The 19,922-nt window shown below is 49.3% G+C and overlaps 1 protein-coding gene across 8 annotated transcripts in view; it reads right to left on the minus strand.

The window, feature by feature from the left end:
• Positions 1–19,922, minus strand: part of PTPN3 (protein tyrosine phosphatase non-receptor type 3) — a 2,254,194-nt gene that overhangs the window by 577,880 nt on the left and 1,656,392 nt on the right. For all 8 annotated transcript variants that reach the window (XM_069620560.1, XM_069620561.1, XM_069620557.1 and 5 more), the window contains 2 exons: positions 14,883–15,039; positions 862–1,022 (listed from right to left, as the gene is read on the minus strand). In XM_069620560.1, coding sequence (XP_069476661.1) covers positions 862–1,022; positions 14,883–15,039 — 318 coding nt within the window. The remainder of the gene's footprint in view (positions 1–861; positions 1,023–14,882; positions 15,040–19,922) is intronic.

Below are 19,922 nucleotides of genomic sequence, written 5' to 3' on the forward strand. Positions count from 1 at the left end.
CCTAATGTGTGAGACAAGTGACATGGTGCACTGGCCAGACAAGGAAACTGGTTGATGGGAGTTGGATCTCCTGTGGCCACCCGGCCACCAATGTGTGAGACAAGTGAAAAGGTGTGCTGACCACCTGAATACACTACTTGGTGGAATTTAGAGTCCTGATATCCAATGACTAAACAAGAGGACACTATTTGATGAGTCTTAGTCCAGAGACTGCTGAACGAGTGCTATGAACATTATACTGTTAGGAGAAAGGAGAATGCATGTTGCATAGCACTGGTGTTTTAGAACATATGGCGTATTTGTATTTAGCATTAATGATTAATGATAGGTGCAGGTGTTTTTCAGGCACATCAAAGATTAAGGGTTGCCCAAGAGAATAATGGGGGATGCACTGACCTTAGAACAATCCTCCAAGGAGTGTAGTCATTCTGATGCACCCTTACAAAAATCCCAAATGCCAATGGAGGCTTAAGAGAATAGTAAAAGATTACCTGACATTGAAAGAGGACAATAACTAAATAAGAAGGCTCTGTGAGATATTAAGTACAAACCTTCCAACATTTTGTATTTTAAAATTACTATTTGCCTCACTTAGTTAGGTCTGCCATAAGAAAAGTTAATATTCATAGTTTTTTCTGGACTTGGCACAGGAAGTCCATTGCAATGGCAGCAGTGGACACCAACCATGACAATGAAACTAAGATTCATCATCCATCCACCCCCACCCTTAAGCAAGAGCCAACAAGACACATTTGCTCCAATGGCTCTCTCACAGTTAAAGGTCTCTCAGAGTTAAAGCCTCACTCTGATAAACCAAGCACGGTGAGCAATTATCCAAGGCATTTCATTTAAATTGCTTACCTCAAACTGAATGAGCACAGCCCCACTTTCTAGACCCTTGGTCAGCTGTTCCATTGCTTGCTCCAGTGTGTCCCCGTAATCAGGACAGGTAGGAATAATGGTGCCAGAGAACTGCATGTCCGTTTCATCCTCTGACTTGGAATCAGCAAATGATCTGATGACTGAAAGACAAATGGTTTTATACATGTGGAGCTGTTACATGATAGAGATATACTCTCATGATAAATTAATCTTGCATGTGCCGGATACGGCAAAATTAGCACGACTATATCCTCTAATGACATCATGCATGATTAAGTAAATGTGTCCATCATGTATCACAGCACCCTTCAGAACACCACTTTACACAGTCAAGACAGACTAATATATAGTTTTAGACCACAACATGCTTTCTGGATTTTTTACCACTTGCTTCAGATAAAATCATTGTTCACAATTTTCATTCAACTGAACCTTAGTTCTTAAAAGAAAGCACATTACATTGTTACCGTGTCCTACGTTTTTTAGAGTAGTTTTCCTGTGCGATCAGTCATCAAGCATGTGCCTTGTGTTTGGACACTGCTTGCATTACTCAAGCACACACTTTTAATAAGCAAGAGGACAACAGGGCTCAGACGTCCTCCTTAGACACGGGCCTGGGAGCATGGTGAACTCTGCCTGAGACCAGCCCTGGAATCTATGTTGAATAAAGCAAATGCTATTTTTGTAGCAAACCTCATCAATACAAATGACTAATAGAAACTGCAGAGGTTTCAAACAATATCAGTGTTAGGGCAGCATTCAGAAATCTGGTCTCTTAGCTTGTGTCCGTTATGGGGGTTCATTTAAGTAAATTGAAATCCTATCTATATTACTAACAAAAGAATTTTAAAAATTCACAAGGGAAAAAACAGAATTGTGTAATGAAATGCATGTTCCTCAACTTCACTAGCCCAAAGAAAAATGTAGTGTGTATCTCGAATTTAGCAGTTCTACTAAGAAGAGAGCAGTTTATGACTGTTAAGTTCCTATCATTAATGATCTACCAGGCGATGCAGGTTGGGCAACCAGCACCTGAAAGTTAACTTCCAATCAACGGGTTTGAGAGGTTGAACCCTCTGTTCGCAAGGCTTGTTGCTCTGGAACACAACCCAGCTTTAACTTTAACTCAAGCCTTATACACTCACGTGCCAATGGACACCGACATATTCTGCATGTGGACCGAAGGCTCATGAAGCCACCACTCATTCTTTCCAGTGGACCATTCCCTGCCACTGTTCCTTTGAGAGCTCTCGTCTAGCCTCCCAGTGGCATAACACCCAATCATCCATCTCCTATCTAACTCCAAGCCCTCATCTAAAATACTACTCTTGGGTGACATTAACCTAGGGTTAAATGCCCCAGATGACCGTGGAGCACTGTCTCTGGCAAATTCATTTTCATACCTGGGCTTGGTACAGCCCATACTCCGCCCCACCCATTCCAAAGGCAGAATATTGGACTGAAATGCTGATATGGACTGAAACATCTCAATTTCCTCAATCCCGCCATGCCCGTGGACGGACCAAATCATCATCTCCTTCAAAACTGCCCATAGCCATAGCCCCTTCCACAACCCTACTTCTGCTGCCTCCCACAGCAACCAGTAGCTCCAAAAACATCACAAAACACACTTCCTACCTATAATATAATTGGTGGGCTAGTCTATACCCCGTCTGGGATCTTCGACCCGACAATGCTGGTGCACAACTATAACACCACCCTCATGGATGCCATTAACGCTTTAGCACCCCTCACCCTAAGAAAAGCTAAAGTGACCTTGCACTGCAACACCTAGTTCACATCAGAACTCAAAAACCTTTGCCTTCTGAAGCGCCGGGCGCAAGCCAAGTGGAACCTTCTCTCTTCAGTTGAAAACAAAACCAGCTTTACACTGGCAGCCAGCACCTTTAAAAAAAAGCCATTATCTCAGAAAAACAACAATCTACAACTCGAGAAATGAGAAAGCTAAATCCAGCACTAGGGAACTCTTAACCATGTTGCGTGAACTTAACTCTCCAATACCAACATCCCCTAACTGCATCCATGATAGTACTTGGTGCTGCAATATCCAAAATGATTGCCTCCATAAAATTGACATGTCTCAAAAAAAGATCTCTGACAAAAAGATTGCATTTGGAACTGTAGCCATTGACTCTGCCAAACCTCATGCCCTTCCCATCAACATCCCTCCTTTTCAGTTGTAAACCGGTCACCACTCTAGAAGCCACCCAAATTGTCAAAGGCCTTAAACCATCACGTTGCCAGGGTGACATCTGCCCAGCAGCTGTCATTAAAGAATGCACAGAAGAACGTGCTCCTTTCCTTACCCCTCTCATGAAGTCATCCTTCACTGCCTGCTCAGTGCCAACCACCCTCAATAACGCCTGGGTCCTACGTCTCTTTAAAAAACCTACCTTGGACCCCAAAATCCGCAACAACTACAGACCCATCACCACAGTAGCCTTTGTGCTAAAGATCTTGGAGAGGGCAGCTTACCTCCAGATCCAAAGCTTCCTAGAAACGCATAACCTCCCAGGCCTTCGCCAATCTGGCTTCCGCCCTGGCCATGGCGCTGAATCAGCCCTCCTCGATCTAAAGATTCACCTAAACTACATTAATGACACCGGTAAAAGAGCCCTCCTCCTACTTCTCGATCTATCTGCGTCATTTGACTTAATAGACCAAACACTGTGTAAACACCTGGCATCTGCAGCACACTTTGCCCCTGACTCCATAGCCTGGATCTCATCCTTCCTATGGGAGCGGACCATGATGGTCTTCTCGCCTAGTGCTTCAGCATCACCAGCTCTGGTGCTGTACGGGGTCCCCCAAGGCTCATGCATCTCACTGACACTCTACAACATATCCACTAAGTCCGTATTCGACCTGCTTGACGCCAAAGGAATTTCATATATGAATTACACAGACCATACCCAGATCCTCCTCCCCCTCACTGGAAACTACAACACAGACTCAGACAACTTTCTTGCCATCTACCACATCATCCAGATATGGATGGCCACCCACCATCTGTGCCTTTATGAGTATAAAACAACTCTCATCCTGGTGGGCTATAACACATCACTTCAAAAACTCAGCACAGCCTACAAATCCTTTAGCAACAAGGGAAACTCTATTCAGGTCTCTAGCAGTGTGAAGGCACTGGGCATCTATCTAGATGCTACGCTATCCTTCACTAGACCGGTTAATGCAATTGCCTCCTCAGCAGCACATATCTCTAAACTACTCAATGCCTGCAGACCCTTCCTGTCTGCGATTAACCGTGTCAACATAGCCAGATCCCAGATAGGTTCGCAGCTGGATTACTTGAACGGCATTTTTCCCAGGACCTCCACCCGCAACCTAAAAAAAACTACAAATAATTCAGAACAATGCTTTCAGAACAGCTCTCTGAATTTCCAAGTGAGACCACATCTCTTCAGCTAGAAGAAAAGTGCATTGGCTACCTATGAAGGAATTAATTATCTTCAAGTCCCAACCAATAAAAAACAAATGTCTCTCCAATATAGCTCCCATGTACCCATCAGCAACATTTTCAAGCTGTGAAGACCCACTCGCTCATCATATACTAACTTGTTGAGTAACCTGAGATTCAGGAGAACTAGAGCTGGCGGTACCAGCTTCCCAGTCTCCGCCACCAAGAACTGGAACGCCCACCCTACCCACCTGAGATCGGAACAATCTTACTGGCCCTTCAGAAAACAACTTAAGACTTTTTACCACTTAATTGAGACTGCTGTGTGTGCACCATATTTTGTTAGATCCTGTACGTAGATATGTATAACCTGTAACCAGTGACTTGTTGCCTGAGGGTTTCATGTGCTATACAAATGCAAATAATGTATCTGTTTCTTCCCAACTGCATTATAAAATATGCACCAGATCTTGCACACTAAATAAACCTACATGTATACGAACACTTCCCTTATTCGGAAAAGAGGCATGGCTCTCAGTCTGGGCTCTCCTTGATTCTCTTGTTCAGACATAGTACTCGGTATAGGGAGTGCTTTAGGTGGGATGCAAATAAGGAGTGAGTTCCCCAAAGAACCACGAAAGAGCATGCCTTTGGTGGTGTGGTCCAAGAAACATAACTCAAACACAGAGTTGTGAAGGCTGGGCAGAGGAAGTGAGCGCTGCCATTGTTTGTTGATTTTGAGATCTCTGCTGTAGCTCCTTTAACCAATTGATCCATCTTAATATGATCAACCCTTGTGACTGACAGGTTATAGAAATCTGAAGCAGGTGCCACAATCTACTGAAGACTCTTGGCAGGGTGAAGTTGGTCTAGAAGAAAACTGGTTAACACCTGTGGGAGTGAGAAGAGTATTAAAACTGTTTATCAACACACCTCACAAACAGAACTGTCAGGTGAAACTTGAATAATTTGGCAACTCAGTGGTACAAATATTATTGACATTGATAGCCATGGCAACAATTCACATTTTATCCAGCACATAAAAGCGATGGTAAAACATTCCCAATAGGCAACTGTGGGGAGTTTATTCTTATCCTCGTTATTGTGTGTCACATATTGCACGCCACTGTGTGAGAGTAATGCCCATTATAAATCTTGGGGTGTGTAGTAAGCACTCTTATTGGACAATTTAAGGGCTCTAAGGCCTGGTAAATCCCACAGATTGTTCGGAATAGAAGAATAACCCCATGCTCATGGGTGGGACAGGGCTGGTAACAGCCCGCCAGCACAATCCATAGCACCACAGCGAGGGCTTGCAGGCTGTTACCCGTCCTATTCACACCGAACAAAGGGGTAATTGCTATTAGCACCCCAGGGCTCCATACGGTTGACTTTTTTGACGCATTACATGTGCCCAAATTCCCTTAAACAGCCAACCAAGATATGAGCAATGAAAAATAGTACAAGGACTAAGTACTTTTTATTTCCATGGTGGTCATCACAGTGACTAAGAGGGACACCAGCGTGGGCAATCTGATGGACTGAATCAGAGCCAGCGGTGGAGGAAGTCAGTTTGTGGAAGTTGGGTGTGGGAGGAGGAAGCAGGAAGAGTTCGCAGAAATGGGTTCGGGAGTGATTCAAGGGTCTGGGGCACCAACACAGAAGACAAAAAAGCGCAGACACCTGAGGGAGGTAGCCGGGGAGAGGTAGCCAAGAACATGGGTGGTTATGGTTGGATTCAGTGTTAATGCCGCTGGAGTGCTAATTCCAAGACTGCGAGCAGTGCAGAGCCTGCCCACAGGCAATTCCTGACAAACCCATTATTGCACTATAAAAAGACCTGTGCATTTGTACCACCAACACATTCCCCACGACCACCCAGAAGAATTTTAACAAACCCTGCTTACCCATGTTAATGTAGATAAAATTATAAATTCCTCACGCAGTGACCAACGTATTCCTAGTCCATAGTCCCTTTTCCATCATACTGTATTGGTGACGCTCACTAGGACTGGAGACGGAACCCTTTTCACCAGAAAAATCCCCTTCCCCTTTAAATGTAGGTGCGCGCGGGGGTGCAGCCCAGGGGGCATGCGCTACCCTGGCTCCGACCACCGGTGCCACTCCTGAGTCCCATTTGACATGTCGACAATATTAACATTCCCGAATGACACCAGATCTGTTAGGGGGAGGACGGTGGAACGTATGGCGGAAAGGGGACTATGGCCTAGTAGTACGTTAGCCACTACGGTGAGTAACTTATTACTCCTACGTCCCGTCCCCTTTCCTCTATACTGTGTGGGTGATTACAACTGAATGTAGCCCCAGGGTGGAGAGTTGCCCCTCTTAGGAAAACAAGTTCATTAACACTGCCTGACCAAATGCCGCGTCCGACCTGGTGCTGGCATCCAAACAGTAGTGCTTGCAGAACGCTGAGTGAGTAGCCCTTGTGGTCGCCTTGCTGATAACCTGCCACGGAACGGGTCTTTGGAAAGCCACCGCCATGGCCTAAGCTCTGGTGGCATGGGCATGCAGGTTTGCTACCAATGGCTTGTGCTGCACCTCATCACCTCCTTGATGGCCATAACCATCTGCCTTGCTATGGAAGCCTTGGAGGCCTGTCAGCCTGTTTTTGAACTGCCCAAAACTGATGAAGAGTGTGTGATTTGCGGAAGCTCTTGGTTCTGTCCAGGTAGAATTTAAGAGCGTGTATGACATCTAGTCAGAGCATTCCCCTCTGAGCGTCATCCTCAGGGTCAGTAAAGAAAGTTGGTAACATTATCTCCTCATTTAAGTGAAAGGAGGAGACAATCTTAGGTAAGAATGCAGGGTGTGTTCTGAGCAACACTGTGTCCTTATGAAATATAGTATATGTCTTCGAAGCCACTAGCGCCTGGATCTCACTGATTCGGCGTGCTGAGCTAAGGCCCACTAGGAGGGCCGTCTGAATGGTTACTACCCTGATGTCCGCGATGCCATCGGCTAGAATGGTTTATGGGCCAGGGCTCCCATGACCACACTGAGTGTGGTTTCTTGATAGGTCAATATAGTCTAGTTAGGCCCGCTAAGTGCCTCTTAACCACCGGATTCGAGGATGAGAATACCTCCCCCTGAGAGTTCTTGTAAGCTCCAATTGCATGTGTCTACTTGCACGCCTGAGTGTGCGAGGTGTGCTGATAAGGAGAGCACGTTGTCCAATGTGCAAGTCAAAGGATCAATCTCCTTTGACTCTGCCGAGTGACAGAACCTGGTCCACTTGCTTTTGTGCTGGCTCCTGGTGGCGTCAATCCTAGCCCCCTGTATAATGGCCAGGTTAACCTGTGACAGGTGCAGCTGCTTCAGGGAGACGTGTTCAGGAACCCTGCTTTGAGGGCTAACTTGGGCTGGGAGGGGTGAATGACTGTGCCGCCCTGATGGGAGAGTAGGTGTGTTGGGCCCAGCAGGTGGTGTACAGGGGCCTGGTCCGACAGGCTGAGCAGCTCCGAGAACGAGGGTCGTGCTGGCCACCATGGTCTATCAGGATGATCCGAGGTCCCTCGACTCCCTGATCCTGCAAATGACCTTGTGCACCAGGGGAGTCGGGGCAAAAGCATAAGCGGTCATGTTGTTCCACAGGATCTGCTTTGCCTCGCCGAGCGAACCCTGCCTTGTCCCTGCCAGGAGGCAAACTGGGGGCACCTCCTGTTGGCACTGGTGGCGAAGAGGTCCACCTGCGGATGACCCCACCTGTTGAAGATCCCCTGATGGACCTGCTCGGTCAACTGCCATTCGTAGTTGTCCACACCCAGCCTGCTGAGCCTGTCGGCCTCTAGGTTGGACTCCCCTGGGAAGTGGACTGATGACCAGTGTATGTTGTTCACCAGATCCCACTCCCAAACGTCTGCAGCCAGTCTGCAGAGGGGAAGGGACTGGGTGCCACTCTGCTTGTTGATGTAATACATGCATGTGGAGCCGTCTGTTTGAATGAGAATCACCCTGCCCGTGATAATAGGTAGAAAAACTTTAAGAGCGAGCCAGATAGTCTTCATCTCGAGCCAGTTGATGTGTGCCAACTTCTCCTGCCGGGAACATACTCTAGGGCTGTGCCTGTCGCTGTGACTGTCTGCTGCCACTCGCTGTGACTGTCCAGGGTAGCTCCCCATCCCTCTATGGATGAGTCTGTGGTAATGGTGACCTGAGGTGTTGGTTGCCGGAAGGGCCTGCCCATCTGCAGGTTGTTGTCCGTACCCCATCAGATCAGATCCTGGTGGAGCTGTTGTGGTATGCTGACCTGCTCCGCCTGCAAACCCTTCTACTGGTTCCAGGAGGCTGAGAAATGTAGCTGAGCCGCCTCATTTTGAGCCTTGTATGTGGCACTGCAAGAAGACATGTGGCCATAACTCCTAACAGGTGTTGGTACCACCAGGCCAAGGACACTGATCTTTTTATTTAGCCTTTATTTCAGTGCACAAAGCCCTCAGACATCTAGGTGCTAGTTACAGTAAGCGCATGGTACTTTAGTGCAAGAATACACATAGTTACAGGCATGAAAAAAGGTGTACACACACAGGCTAGCAAGCCTCATCCTATGCTACAGGAGGCTAAATCAGGCAGCATACGGCCCAAATAGGTATGCTTACACAGACTGGCAAAACCTCACCTCATGTTACGGGGGCTGCAACAGGCAGCATATACTATGCCATGATAATCATACAATGAAATATTGGCGCGACAGAATACAGTGGTAAGGGAGTGGGTGGGTAAGAAAGGGGGAGGGAAGAGGAGTGTAGGAAGGGTGGACTACTGGGCATTACTACGCTCAGAGCAGATGAGAAGTTTTAAGGCATAAGGAGTGGACAAGTAGGGTGGAGGGAGGGGAGGAAGGGGAGGGGGGGAGGGTTGAAAACAGAGGGCGGGACAACACACCAGCAATACAAGGAGGATGGAGGGAAGAGGGGAGTTCAGGATAGAGGGTGAGGCAGGGTAAGGTGGGAGGAGGAGGAGGAGAAACAGGGGCAGGAAGTAGATAGAGGCAGCAAATGGGCACAGCTAGCTTCGATTTTAGGCAGTACAAGGTGAAAACACATACAGCAAATGGGCACAGCTAGATTCAATTCTAGACAGTGCAAGGTGAAAACACATGCAGCAAATGGGCACAGCTAGATTCAATATTAGGCAGTACAAGGTGAAAACACATACAGCATATGGGCACAGCTAGATTCAATTCTAGACAGTGCAAGGTGAAAACACATGCAGCAAACGGGCACAGCAGGATTCGATTTTAGGCAGTATGAGGGGAACACATGTAGCAAATGAGCACAGCTGGATTCGATTTTTGGTCAGTACGAGGTGAAAACACATGCAGCAAATGGGCCCAGCTAGATTCGATATTAGGCAGTAAAAGGTGAAAACACATGGGGCCTCATTACAACCCAGACCTTGGTGCTAATTACGGCACCATAATTTACGGTGCTGTAATTAGCTCCTTCCCCACTCCCATTATGCCCTATGGGGCAAAAATGGGAATGGGGAAGGGTAAATGGGGATTTACCGCCCCACACACCTTGGAATGGGGCGGTAAATCCGCCATCCACCATGGTGTAAACAGAGTTTACACCATGGTGGTAAAGTAGGGAACTTACCTCCTGGGTTGTAATGAGGCCCAGACAGCACAATTGGGCACAGCAAAGTAACTGGGAGTCTAGATGGGATGGAGTTAGAGGAGGGACCATCCCAGGTGTGAGGGAAGCGGATTGATGGAGTTTGTGGAGGTAACTGACCTTACGGAAATATAGTGGCTCCATAATCCAGTATGACCAGATGGTGTGGAGGTCTCCTCAGCCTCCATATGCATGAGTGGGCGGTGTAGGAGAGGACCCCCAGACCCAGCCAGGCAACGGACAAGGGAAGAGAAAGGGCCTTAGCAAGTGGGCTTTGAGGGGTGGGCTGGCTAAAGCCAGCCGGTTCACCATAGGCCAGATAAAGTAAGCAGGTGGCCAGGAAGGTGGCAGATGCAAAGCTTCAGGGAAGCCTCTTGAGATTTGGCAAAGGCAGCGGTCCTCTTTCAATTGCCGCGAGGGCGGTAGAGAGAAGTCCCACTAATGTGGCTCTCACCTTGCGCAGTGTGCTCAGTGGACAATGGCCAGGGAGAGTGGGATGCGTGGCAAGAGGAAATGAGAAAGGAAAATAAAATGAAGAAATAAATGTTCCGTTTTTTTCTTTTTTCTTCTTTTTTTTTTTAAAGTGTGAGGAATCCGTTTTTTTTATTTGAACCCCTTCTTTTAAAATTGCAATCGTTCTACCTCATGCTGATCTTCTGAGAACATGCCCAATGGCTCTCGTGATGGCCGTGATCTTGTCCTCGGAGGGGAAGACCCTCTCAGAGCTTGTGTCCCAGCTATGTCCCAGGATGGTAAAGCTCTGCATAGGCACCAACTGTGACTTTTTGAGATTGATAGAAAATCCCAGGTCGTATAGTGTATCCATGAGAGCAGATGCCATATTTTGGACCGCCTCTGGAGATCTCACTCTGTCTAGCCAGTCATCTAGATACGGGTAAATATGATGGCCTTGTGCCCTGAGTAGGGCTGCCACTGCGTTCAATAGCCCTGTAAAGACCCCGGGTGGGAGCGAATTGAGTCCAAAGGCTAGGACCCTATATTGAAAGTGAAACCTATGATTCTGAACCTCAGGAAGGACCGATGGGGTTCCAAATCGAAACATGCATGGTAGGCATGCTTGAGATCCAGGGAGCCCATCCAGTGTCCCGCACACAATGTTTCCGCTATGAAGGCTGGAGTAACCATCTTGAACTTTTGGAGGGCAAGGGAAAGGTTCAAGGTGGAAAGGTCTAACAACTCTCAGGCGATCCTGGTTCTTTTTGTGTATCGTGAAAATTTGTGAATAGAAGCCCATGCCCTACTGAGAGGCTGGGACTTCCTCCATGGCTTGGCTCGCTATCAGCAAGTGTATTTCCGCCAACAGAGTTGCTGTACCAATCTGCGGGAGCAGAGGGGAGGAAGGAGGAATGGGAAGCCGGAAATCCATGGATACCACTGAGAGGATCCATGGGTCTGTGAACCTTGTCCACCAGCGGTGTCTGTGAAGGGCAGGCCTGCCCCCCCCACCAGAGACTTGCAGATCCGGATGGGCCCGTCATAATTTCTTCGCCTCTGAGGCTGGGGCTGAGGCTGAGGAGGGGGACTGGAAAAACCCTTTGTTAGCCCCATTGTACTGTTTGTGTCTGTGCTGGCTAGGGTATCTGTCAGGTTGCCTGGACCGTTTCTCCTGAAATCCTCTGAAGCCTCTTAAGGACCGACCCTTGTCTGGGCGCTGGTGCGTTTGGCTGTAGGTTTTAGGAGTGGACTTGGTGAGGATTGATAAAGATATCGCTGTCTGCGAGCTATTCTTTTTTTATCGAGTTCCTCGTCCATTGTCGAATGGAACTGGTCCTCCCCTCGAAAGGCAGGTCTTGTATGCGTTCCTGCTCACCTGGATTGAATTTTGTCGCCCTTAGCCAAGCCATCCTTTTCATGTCAGTGGTGATGCAAATAGCCCGACCCGAAGTGTCAATGTGGGCCACCGTGGACTACATTATGTCTTGTGCCACGATTTTAGCCTCAACCAGCACAGCCTTGAAGCGGGTCTGGTTGTGGGTAGGGAGCACAGGGAGGAAATCGGCAATCTCCTGCCATAGCTTATAGTTGACAGTTGCCTACATGGCATCTGCGTTGACCTGGCGCAGGTGGAGAGTGGCGTTGGAATACATTTTCTTGCCAAACGCCTCCAATATCTTTTCCTCGTTGCCCAGGCGTGCCGAGGCCAAAGAAGATTATGGCTTGGAGTACAGTGATGCTGCTGTTATCACAGAGGAATGTGGTTGGGGGTGCGCCGACAATAAGAGGGGGTCCCCTTCCGTTTGCCTGTATGGTAGGCTGGGTAGAATGAGCAACCCTTTTTTGGCAAGCGCTACTATGTCTTTCCGAGGTGGGATTCCCATTCTAGCAGTAGGGCGTAGTGTGAGAACTTCAGCCAGTACCCCAGCCTCCGGTTGTTCCACCTGTGGCTACAGGATTCCTAGGTACTCAGCAATGCCCGCAGGTCTTTCATGAAAAGCTTTGGCCGATGATGGAGTGTCCGGGTCCTCCTCCTCTTTTGCGTCCACTGTTGTGTCCTGCAGTTCCGGGGGAGCCGGAAGAGTGCTGGGCGCACGCAGCTGTGGCATGCTGTGTATCAGTGCCAGGGGCTGCTAAGATGGGAGAGCGGGACTGCCGTGATTGGTACAGGGAGGGGAGCCAGGCTTGTCATGACCGATACTGGCATGGGAGCGGGGGGCTGAGCTAGACCCAGGGGTGGTGTGGCCTTGGGTGCTTGCGGCTGTACAAGAGGGAGCATGTCCCTGATCACGTCCCTGAGGATGGTACCCATCTATGGTGATCTCATGAGTGCGAGAAACATCGCAAAGAACCTTTCTTCACAAGCCAGAGGGGGGCCAGATGGTACAGGCATAGGGGTCGGGCCATGAGGCTGCAGTGTCCTGGGCATGCCCTGTCTCGCTGTATAGGGCGAAGTATACCTGCCCTGAGAAGTGGATGGATAGGATGTGGACCAAGTGACAGGGTTTGACCAATCCCACCTGGAAGCTCCTTCCCCTGCCTAGTCTCCGAAAGGGAAAAGGCGTCGGTGAACTGCCATATTGTCTGTCCCAGTGGCCATTTTGTTTTGCTCTGTGCCGCGTGCCTGCATTGTGGAACTTGCTGAACTGGGACCGGCTTCCACCAGTACACTTATCGGTGGTGCTTGAACCTATCCTGCACCTCAGGACGGGGCCTGTTAGGGGGAGTGCCCTCAGCAGTGGTGCTGGTAGTGCTGCGTGCAGGCGCCCCCTCATACATGGGTCCAGTGTTAGGGTGCAGCCCCTCGGGTTGGGACCCGGTAATAGAGCCTTGCGGCCCCTCAGCAGTAACTCTGATAGGATCTTGTGACACCTCAGCCTGGTGGCCGGTAGCTGGAGCAGCCTCAGTGTTGTTGCTGGTCTTGGGACCTGTTAGTTCCCTCCTGCTTGGGCGCTTCCTTGGGAAGAAGTCACCATTGCGGGGTGCGGAGGAGAACAGGGCACCTATCTTGGGCCTGGTCTTCTGCTTCACAAATGCTTTGAGGTCCTCTGGAGTCAATTTTCCAAAGAGCTCCCGCCGCCTGGCTAGTGGATTCTTGAGCGCACTCTGAGTCAAGGCGTTGCATGCATTATAGCCGTCATAGCCGTGGTCTGGGCCAATGCCACGGAGGCAGAGGGCATGGGAGTTGGACATTGGGAAGGGACACTCGCATGCTGGACATCTGCTGAAGCCTGCCGTTGTCGAAATGCGCCGGGGAGGAGCGTGGCGCCAGAGGACAAAGCAGTACCTGATCATTGAAAAGAAAAAAGAAGACAAGAATACTTCTCTGGGGAAGAGCACGTGGAATTACTAGGCTAGAGGGCTAACCCAGGAGCGCTCTTGAAAGCGTTTTTTTCCCGTCGACGAGGAAAAGAGGACTGAGGAGTGGTGCCGATGGACGGAGTCAGGGGAGCGCATGCTCCCAGGGCTGTGCCCCAGCACGCATTTAAATTTAAAGGGGAAGAGGATTTTTCTGGTGAAAAAGGTCCCGTCTCCCGTCCCTAGCGAGGGACAACCATACAGTATGGAGGAAAGGGGACGGGACGAAGGAGTACGGAGTAGGAATTACACGGAGTAGGCAATAAGAGAACACTAACCTACATGTTACATATGCATGTAAAGGCAATACTTAAATCCACCATTTATACCGTTCTGCCTCCTCTTTCACGTGAAAGAGCAATGCTAGTTATGATTCAGGTTTATAGACGCAGTCCGAGTACCATACCAATCAATATAGCCTGTAAACATTGTTAAATGCCCTTGCTGAACTCAAACTTTTAACTTTGCCTTCAGGGCCCATAACGACCGGTACAGACAACAGACTGGTTCTTTAAAGCTCAATTCGCACATGATTTCTATTACAGACTTTTTCTGAGCCAATCAGAATGCTCGGAATGCAGTCTAAAATCTCTGGTTTAGACCTTGTTCCAAATATTCTGATAACCAGCCAAAACATTTAAATTGTTCTCTTATATCGGTCTTCATGACGGATTCTAGCGTGGGGCCAGGACTGTGCTGCTTAGAGTCTTGACCGTGTGCTGCTTAGTCTTGTTTCCAATACAAATGTTCTGCCCCTGAGCTATATTCCCAGCTCAAACAATTGTCTTTAGCTGTGTAGCATGTGCAGTTCCAATCCATTCTCCAAATTAACAAACCGCAATTAAACACACACAACATGTAAAGTTAATTGTTACTAGTTACATGTTCAATAAATTATCACAAGATACTTGTGCAGGCTAATCTTTTCTGCAAAATGAAAACAATTTCCTTTTTAGATGCAACACTCCATGTGGTAACAGCCATATAGATCGCAGGAAATGTAATTATTGCATAGGATGATGAGCCTTCTCCAACTTATCAAGCGAGGTGAAAACTTGGCGTGGGTCAAGTTTTAAGTCCCCCTCCATATCCCACTTGGCTTGGCTAGTTACCTTTCCGCCTGACCAGCAGAGCAAGTTCTCTTGTGTGCGACTCTCGGCTGGCTTTGATGAACATCACCACTTGGTCGTGGGTGTGCTCAGAGATATCTCGCCCATTTATCAAGACTATCTGATCGCCTTCGTTCAGCTTAGGGATGCATTTCTCTGCCTGTGTGGAAACAAAGAGCAAATGCACAACGTCAATGTGTACAGCTTGAGACAGACAAAAAAGCAAGACACTTCATCTTCCCTCACAAAAGCCATCACATTTTTTATTTGGGAAAAAAAGTTCACAAGATCCGATCCGGAGCTTTGCTAGTGGCTTTGGCTGCTCAAAAGGAAGACAAAGACAGGGTTAATGCAGCTGTGATAGCATTGGCCAAAGCTCAGATGTCTTGCTAACCGGTCTCCTCAAAGAACAAACATCACCAGAGACCAGATGCAGTGCTTCTGCAGCATTAAAAGCGGCAATGTTATATGGTGGAAATGCAGAGGTCACTTTCTCAAGGTTAAGCAATCAAGAGCCAATATTTAATAAACTGGACAGATGGCAGGCAATCTAGTGCCAGTTCTGGGCAGTTATGCACAAATCGACAATCCAAAAATCTTCATTTCCACCAACTGACTTGTGCAACAATGTTATTGGTGCAAGCGTCTGCAAAAAGAATTTGCACCGGTGCAAAGTTGATCAGCATTACTGCAATAACATATCGCAATATAGCAACCCAGTATTTGAATAAGGGCTGTGCCTTGAACTACACCGTCTTCTAAGACACTTATCTTATGGACCACTTTCATGCAGGTAACATTCCTTACAGCCAAGAGAGCGTCCTATTTCTGCTATGTAAATGTGCGCACACACCAATTTATATCAACAAAGGCATTTAAGTTTAGACTGGCATCATATCCCTGGGAACTTGCGATATTCCCCAGCTAGTTCCATTGACAGCACAAAAAGAAGCATTTATGGATGTGCTTGCAGCATACTGCCAATTCCTTCTACCTTAATCTAGGTTGTGCCATCAAAATCCAAGGCACAGACCATGGACAGCTTTTAAAATCAAAACCCTGGATACTTGCACCGAATTGTCCAGGTACTCGTATCCTTGTCAATGGCATGTGCAGTTACCATAGCAGTGGCATGCTCAACTACGCCCAGTTAGATCAGCAGTGCTATATTCCACTAACCCAGTTGGAAAGGCATGTTAGCAAGTATGGAACAAGTTACTTACCTGTAACTGTTGTTTTGCAGAATGGGTATGGCATGGATTCACATGCTCATGAATATTCCCTGTCGTCAGGCTGGGAATCCTCAGTAAAGAAAAAGTCAATTTAACTTCTGAACTGTCGTTCTCCTAACAACCAATCACTGAGCTATGGGTCATACTAGCGCCAGCCAATGACTGCCCTCCACCTAAGCCCCTCCTCTGGCAGCCATCTTCAGATTTGGTAGCACGTAAAGTGGCAGTAGGACCAAGAGAAGAGCCGCAGAGGGTTTGCATGTGAATCCATGCCAGACCCATGCTGGAGAACAACAGTTACAGGTAAGTAACTTGTTCCTTCTCCAGCATGGTGTCTGGCATGGATTCACATGCTCATGAATAAAGAATACATAGCAGTACACACATGCACAACCATGGGAGGTGGCAAACATAAGCATCTCTTACCTCCTCACCAGGCTCACCTTCAAGCGAGCAGGTTGCGCAGCAATGCCTGGCCGACTCCCTGGAATCTCTGTCTATGCAGTAGAATTTCCTGAAGGTGTGTGTCGACCTCCATGCGTCGACCTCCACGAAGCAGCCCTGCAGAGGTCCAGCAGGGGCACACCAGACCGGAACACTGTAGTAGCAGCGATCGGTCTGGTCGAATGGGCTCCCGGACAACCAGGCAATGGTCGGTTTGCCAACCGGTGACAATGGGTGATGCAGCTGGAGAGCTAACTGGAAATGGAACCTTTGGAGAGGGCCTACCCATGGTTCACAGGGCCAAAGTTCACAAGAAAACGGAAACTCTTTGAGCGGTCCACATATAACTTCAGCGCTCTAGCTACATCCAGCGAGTGTAAAGTCCCTTCAGCCGGCGACAAAGGCGTCGTAAAAAACACAGGTAGGGCTCGTTTAGATGGAAGTCCGATGGCACCTTGGGTATGAAGGAGGGGTGTGTCCTCAGCACCACCCCTGTGTCTTGAAAAGCCAAGTAAGGTGGCTTACAGGACAGGGCTTGAATCTCACCCACCCGTCGTGCAGAGGTGATGGTCACAAGGAACGCAGTGTTCCACGACAAAAACTTCAGCTGAACTGTCTGCATAGGTTCGAATGGAGGGCCCTTGAGCCTAGTCAGCACCACATTGAGTTCCCACGCTAGGGCCGGAGCCTTCACCAGTGGGAACGTGCGGAGCGTTGAATTGTAGAAGGTTGATCTTCTGTGTACAGCACCAAACGGCAAACCTCTTCTATTTATGTCCGTAACATTTTAGAGTAGACAAAGCTCTTGTCTTGGCAAGTACCTCCTTGCAGCCCGCCGGGAGATCCTATCCCCCGAATTCTAAGGCTGCAGGAGCCAGGCCCTCAGGTTCAGTGATCCTGGGTTGTGGTGCAGAATGGCGCCTCCTTCCCTGGCGAGAAGATCTGTGACCACCAGAAGCTTGACTGGTGGGGACGCTGACATGCTGAGTAGGTCCAGGTACCAGATCTGCCTCGGCCAAGCTGGTGTGACAAGGATCATCCTGCACCGGGACCGTCTGAGTTGATTGATGAGCCGAAGAAGCAAGGGCAACGGAGGGAACGCATACAGATACATGCCATCCCAGTGGAATGAGAATGCGTCCCCTATGCTCCCCGGCTGGGGAAACCTGCTGGCGAACCTCTGGCACTTGGTGTTCGTCACTGTCGCAAACAGATCGATCTGGGGATTGCCCCATCTGCGGAACAGGTGATTCACTTGGTCCTGCCGAAGCTCCCACACGTGGCAAGAGCGTAGCTCCCTGCTGACAGTCTGCAACAGGGTTCTTTACTCCTGCCAGATGAAACGGAATGAGGAACATCCTCCGGGCGATGGCCCAGTGCCATAGGTCCTGCACTTCTTTGGAGAGCGATGGGGATCTGGTGCCCCCCTGCTTCCGGATGTAAAACATTGTGGTGGTATTGTCCGTGAAGACCCGCACCAACTTGCCCTTGAGGGGCAGAAGGAAGGACTTGAGTGCCCAAAACACTGCCCACAGCTCCAGCACGTTGATGTGCAATATTTTCTCCTCTGGCAGCCACAGGCCTCTTGCGTGGAGACTTCAGGTATGGCACCCCATCCCTCCAGGGAGGCGCCTGTCGTGACTGTCTCCTGGTGCAGTGGGATCTGGAAATCCACACCCCTGGGCAGACGAGGGTGCACTGCCCACCACCTTATCGCTCAACAGAAGCTCTCATCGAGCAGGATCTACTCCTGGAAGCTTCCCAACACTTGTATCTAACGGCCGTCGAGGAACTCCTGCAACGGATGACTCCGTAGCCTGAAAAGGCGGATGAGATAGATGCATGACAACATCATGCCGAGTAGAGACTTGATGGTCCTCACCGTAGTGATCTTCAGTGCCAACAGCCGTTGCACCATGCCTAAAATGGCCTCTATCCTCTCTTTCAATGGGGACGGCAAGCACGCCACCGTGTTGAGTCGGGATCCCAGAAACAGCGTGTCCTGTGATGGAGTCAAGCAGGACTTTGCGTAGTTCACCGAGAACCCCAGATCCGTCAGTAGGCAGATGGTCCTTGCCGTGTGGCCGACGGCGATGCCCTTCAAACTGACCCAGATGAGCCAGTCGTCCAAGTAAGGGTAGACGTGAATCCCTTGTAGTTGCAGATGCGCCGCCACAGGCGGCAGGCACTTGGTGAACACCCTTGGCACCGACTTCAGTCCCTTGTGGATTGGAATGTGATGTACGCATACTCCAAGTTCAGCGACAACAGAAAGTTTCCCTCTTCGAGCTGTCCGAGCATATGCTGAAGAGTGAGCATGCAGAACATTTGTGACTTGATGTATTTGTTCAGTCGTCGGAGGTCGAGGATGGGCCTCCAGCCTCCGATCTTCTTTTTCACAAGGAAGTACCTCTTTGGAACAAGCTCTATCGCACCTTTCTTGAGCATGGCCCGCACCTCCAGCAGCAGCTGAGGGACGTGGTTTTTCTGCTGGACCACAGGTGGTATTCAGGGACACTTTCGTTGAAATTCAAGGGTGTGTCCGTGGGCGAGAGCCTCCAGCACCAAACGGTCTGTGGAGATAGCCTTCCACACGCTGACTAAGTTCCGCCAGCCGGCCTCCCACCAGGGTGCACGGGTGGGGGCCCGATGCTACGGCCGGTTCAATCCTGTTTGGACTTTGAAGGGCTGCCCTGGGTACACTGCCGACGACGATGTCCTCCAAAAGCCTTGGAACGGCCCCTGTTGGTCTCCTGGGCTGAGGATCAGGAGGGCTGGCGGTAGGAAGAAGAGCTCCCGCTGAAACCTTTGGAAGATCCTTGGGACTTGGCTCCTGAGGGCCGAAAAGGACAGCCGCCGCTGTTGCAGAGTGGCCAGGGGACGTCCTGTCTCGGTGACAGCCTTGATGGCCTGTAGACTCATCTAGAGGCTTCCCGAAGAGGTTGTCTCCGTCAAAGGGCATGTCCAACACCCTTGACTGAACATCCTGACGAAAGTTGGTGGCTTTGAGCCAGCCACGACGAAGGCAAACGCAGTTGCCCATCTGGCGGAACCCTGCGTCGGCAATGTCCGTGGTTACCGTGATGGCGTGGTCTGACGACATTTCGCCTTCCTGCAGAATCTCCAACGCTTCCAACCTCTTGTCGTCGGGGAGGAAGTCTAGGATGAGGGCGATCTTGAACCATAGCTTGTGGTCGTAGCGCGCTACGTTGGAGAGGGTGGCCGCGATGCTAGTGGACGCAGAATAGATAACCCGTTGTCCCATGGCATTTAATTTATTCCCCTCGATGTCCGGAGGGGTGGACGCCGCCGAAGAAGAGGCACTCGATGACTTCTTCTTGGCTGCTGCAAATACCACAGAGTCCGG

This window comes from Ambystoma mexicanum, chromosome 5q (assembly GCF_040938575.1).
Source record: "Ambystoma mexicanum isolate Mex_15411 chromosome 5q, UKY_AmexF1_1, whole genome shotgun sequence".
Taxonomy (NCBI): domain Eukaryota; kingdom Metazoa; phylum Chordata; class Amphibia; order Caudata; family Ambystomatidae; genus Ambystoma; species Ambystoma mexicanum.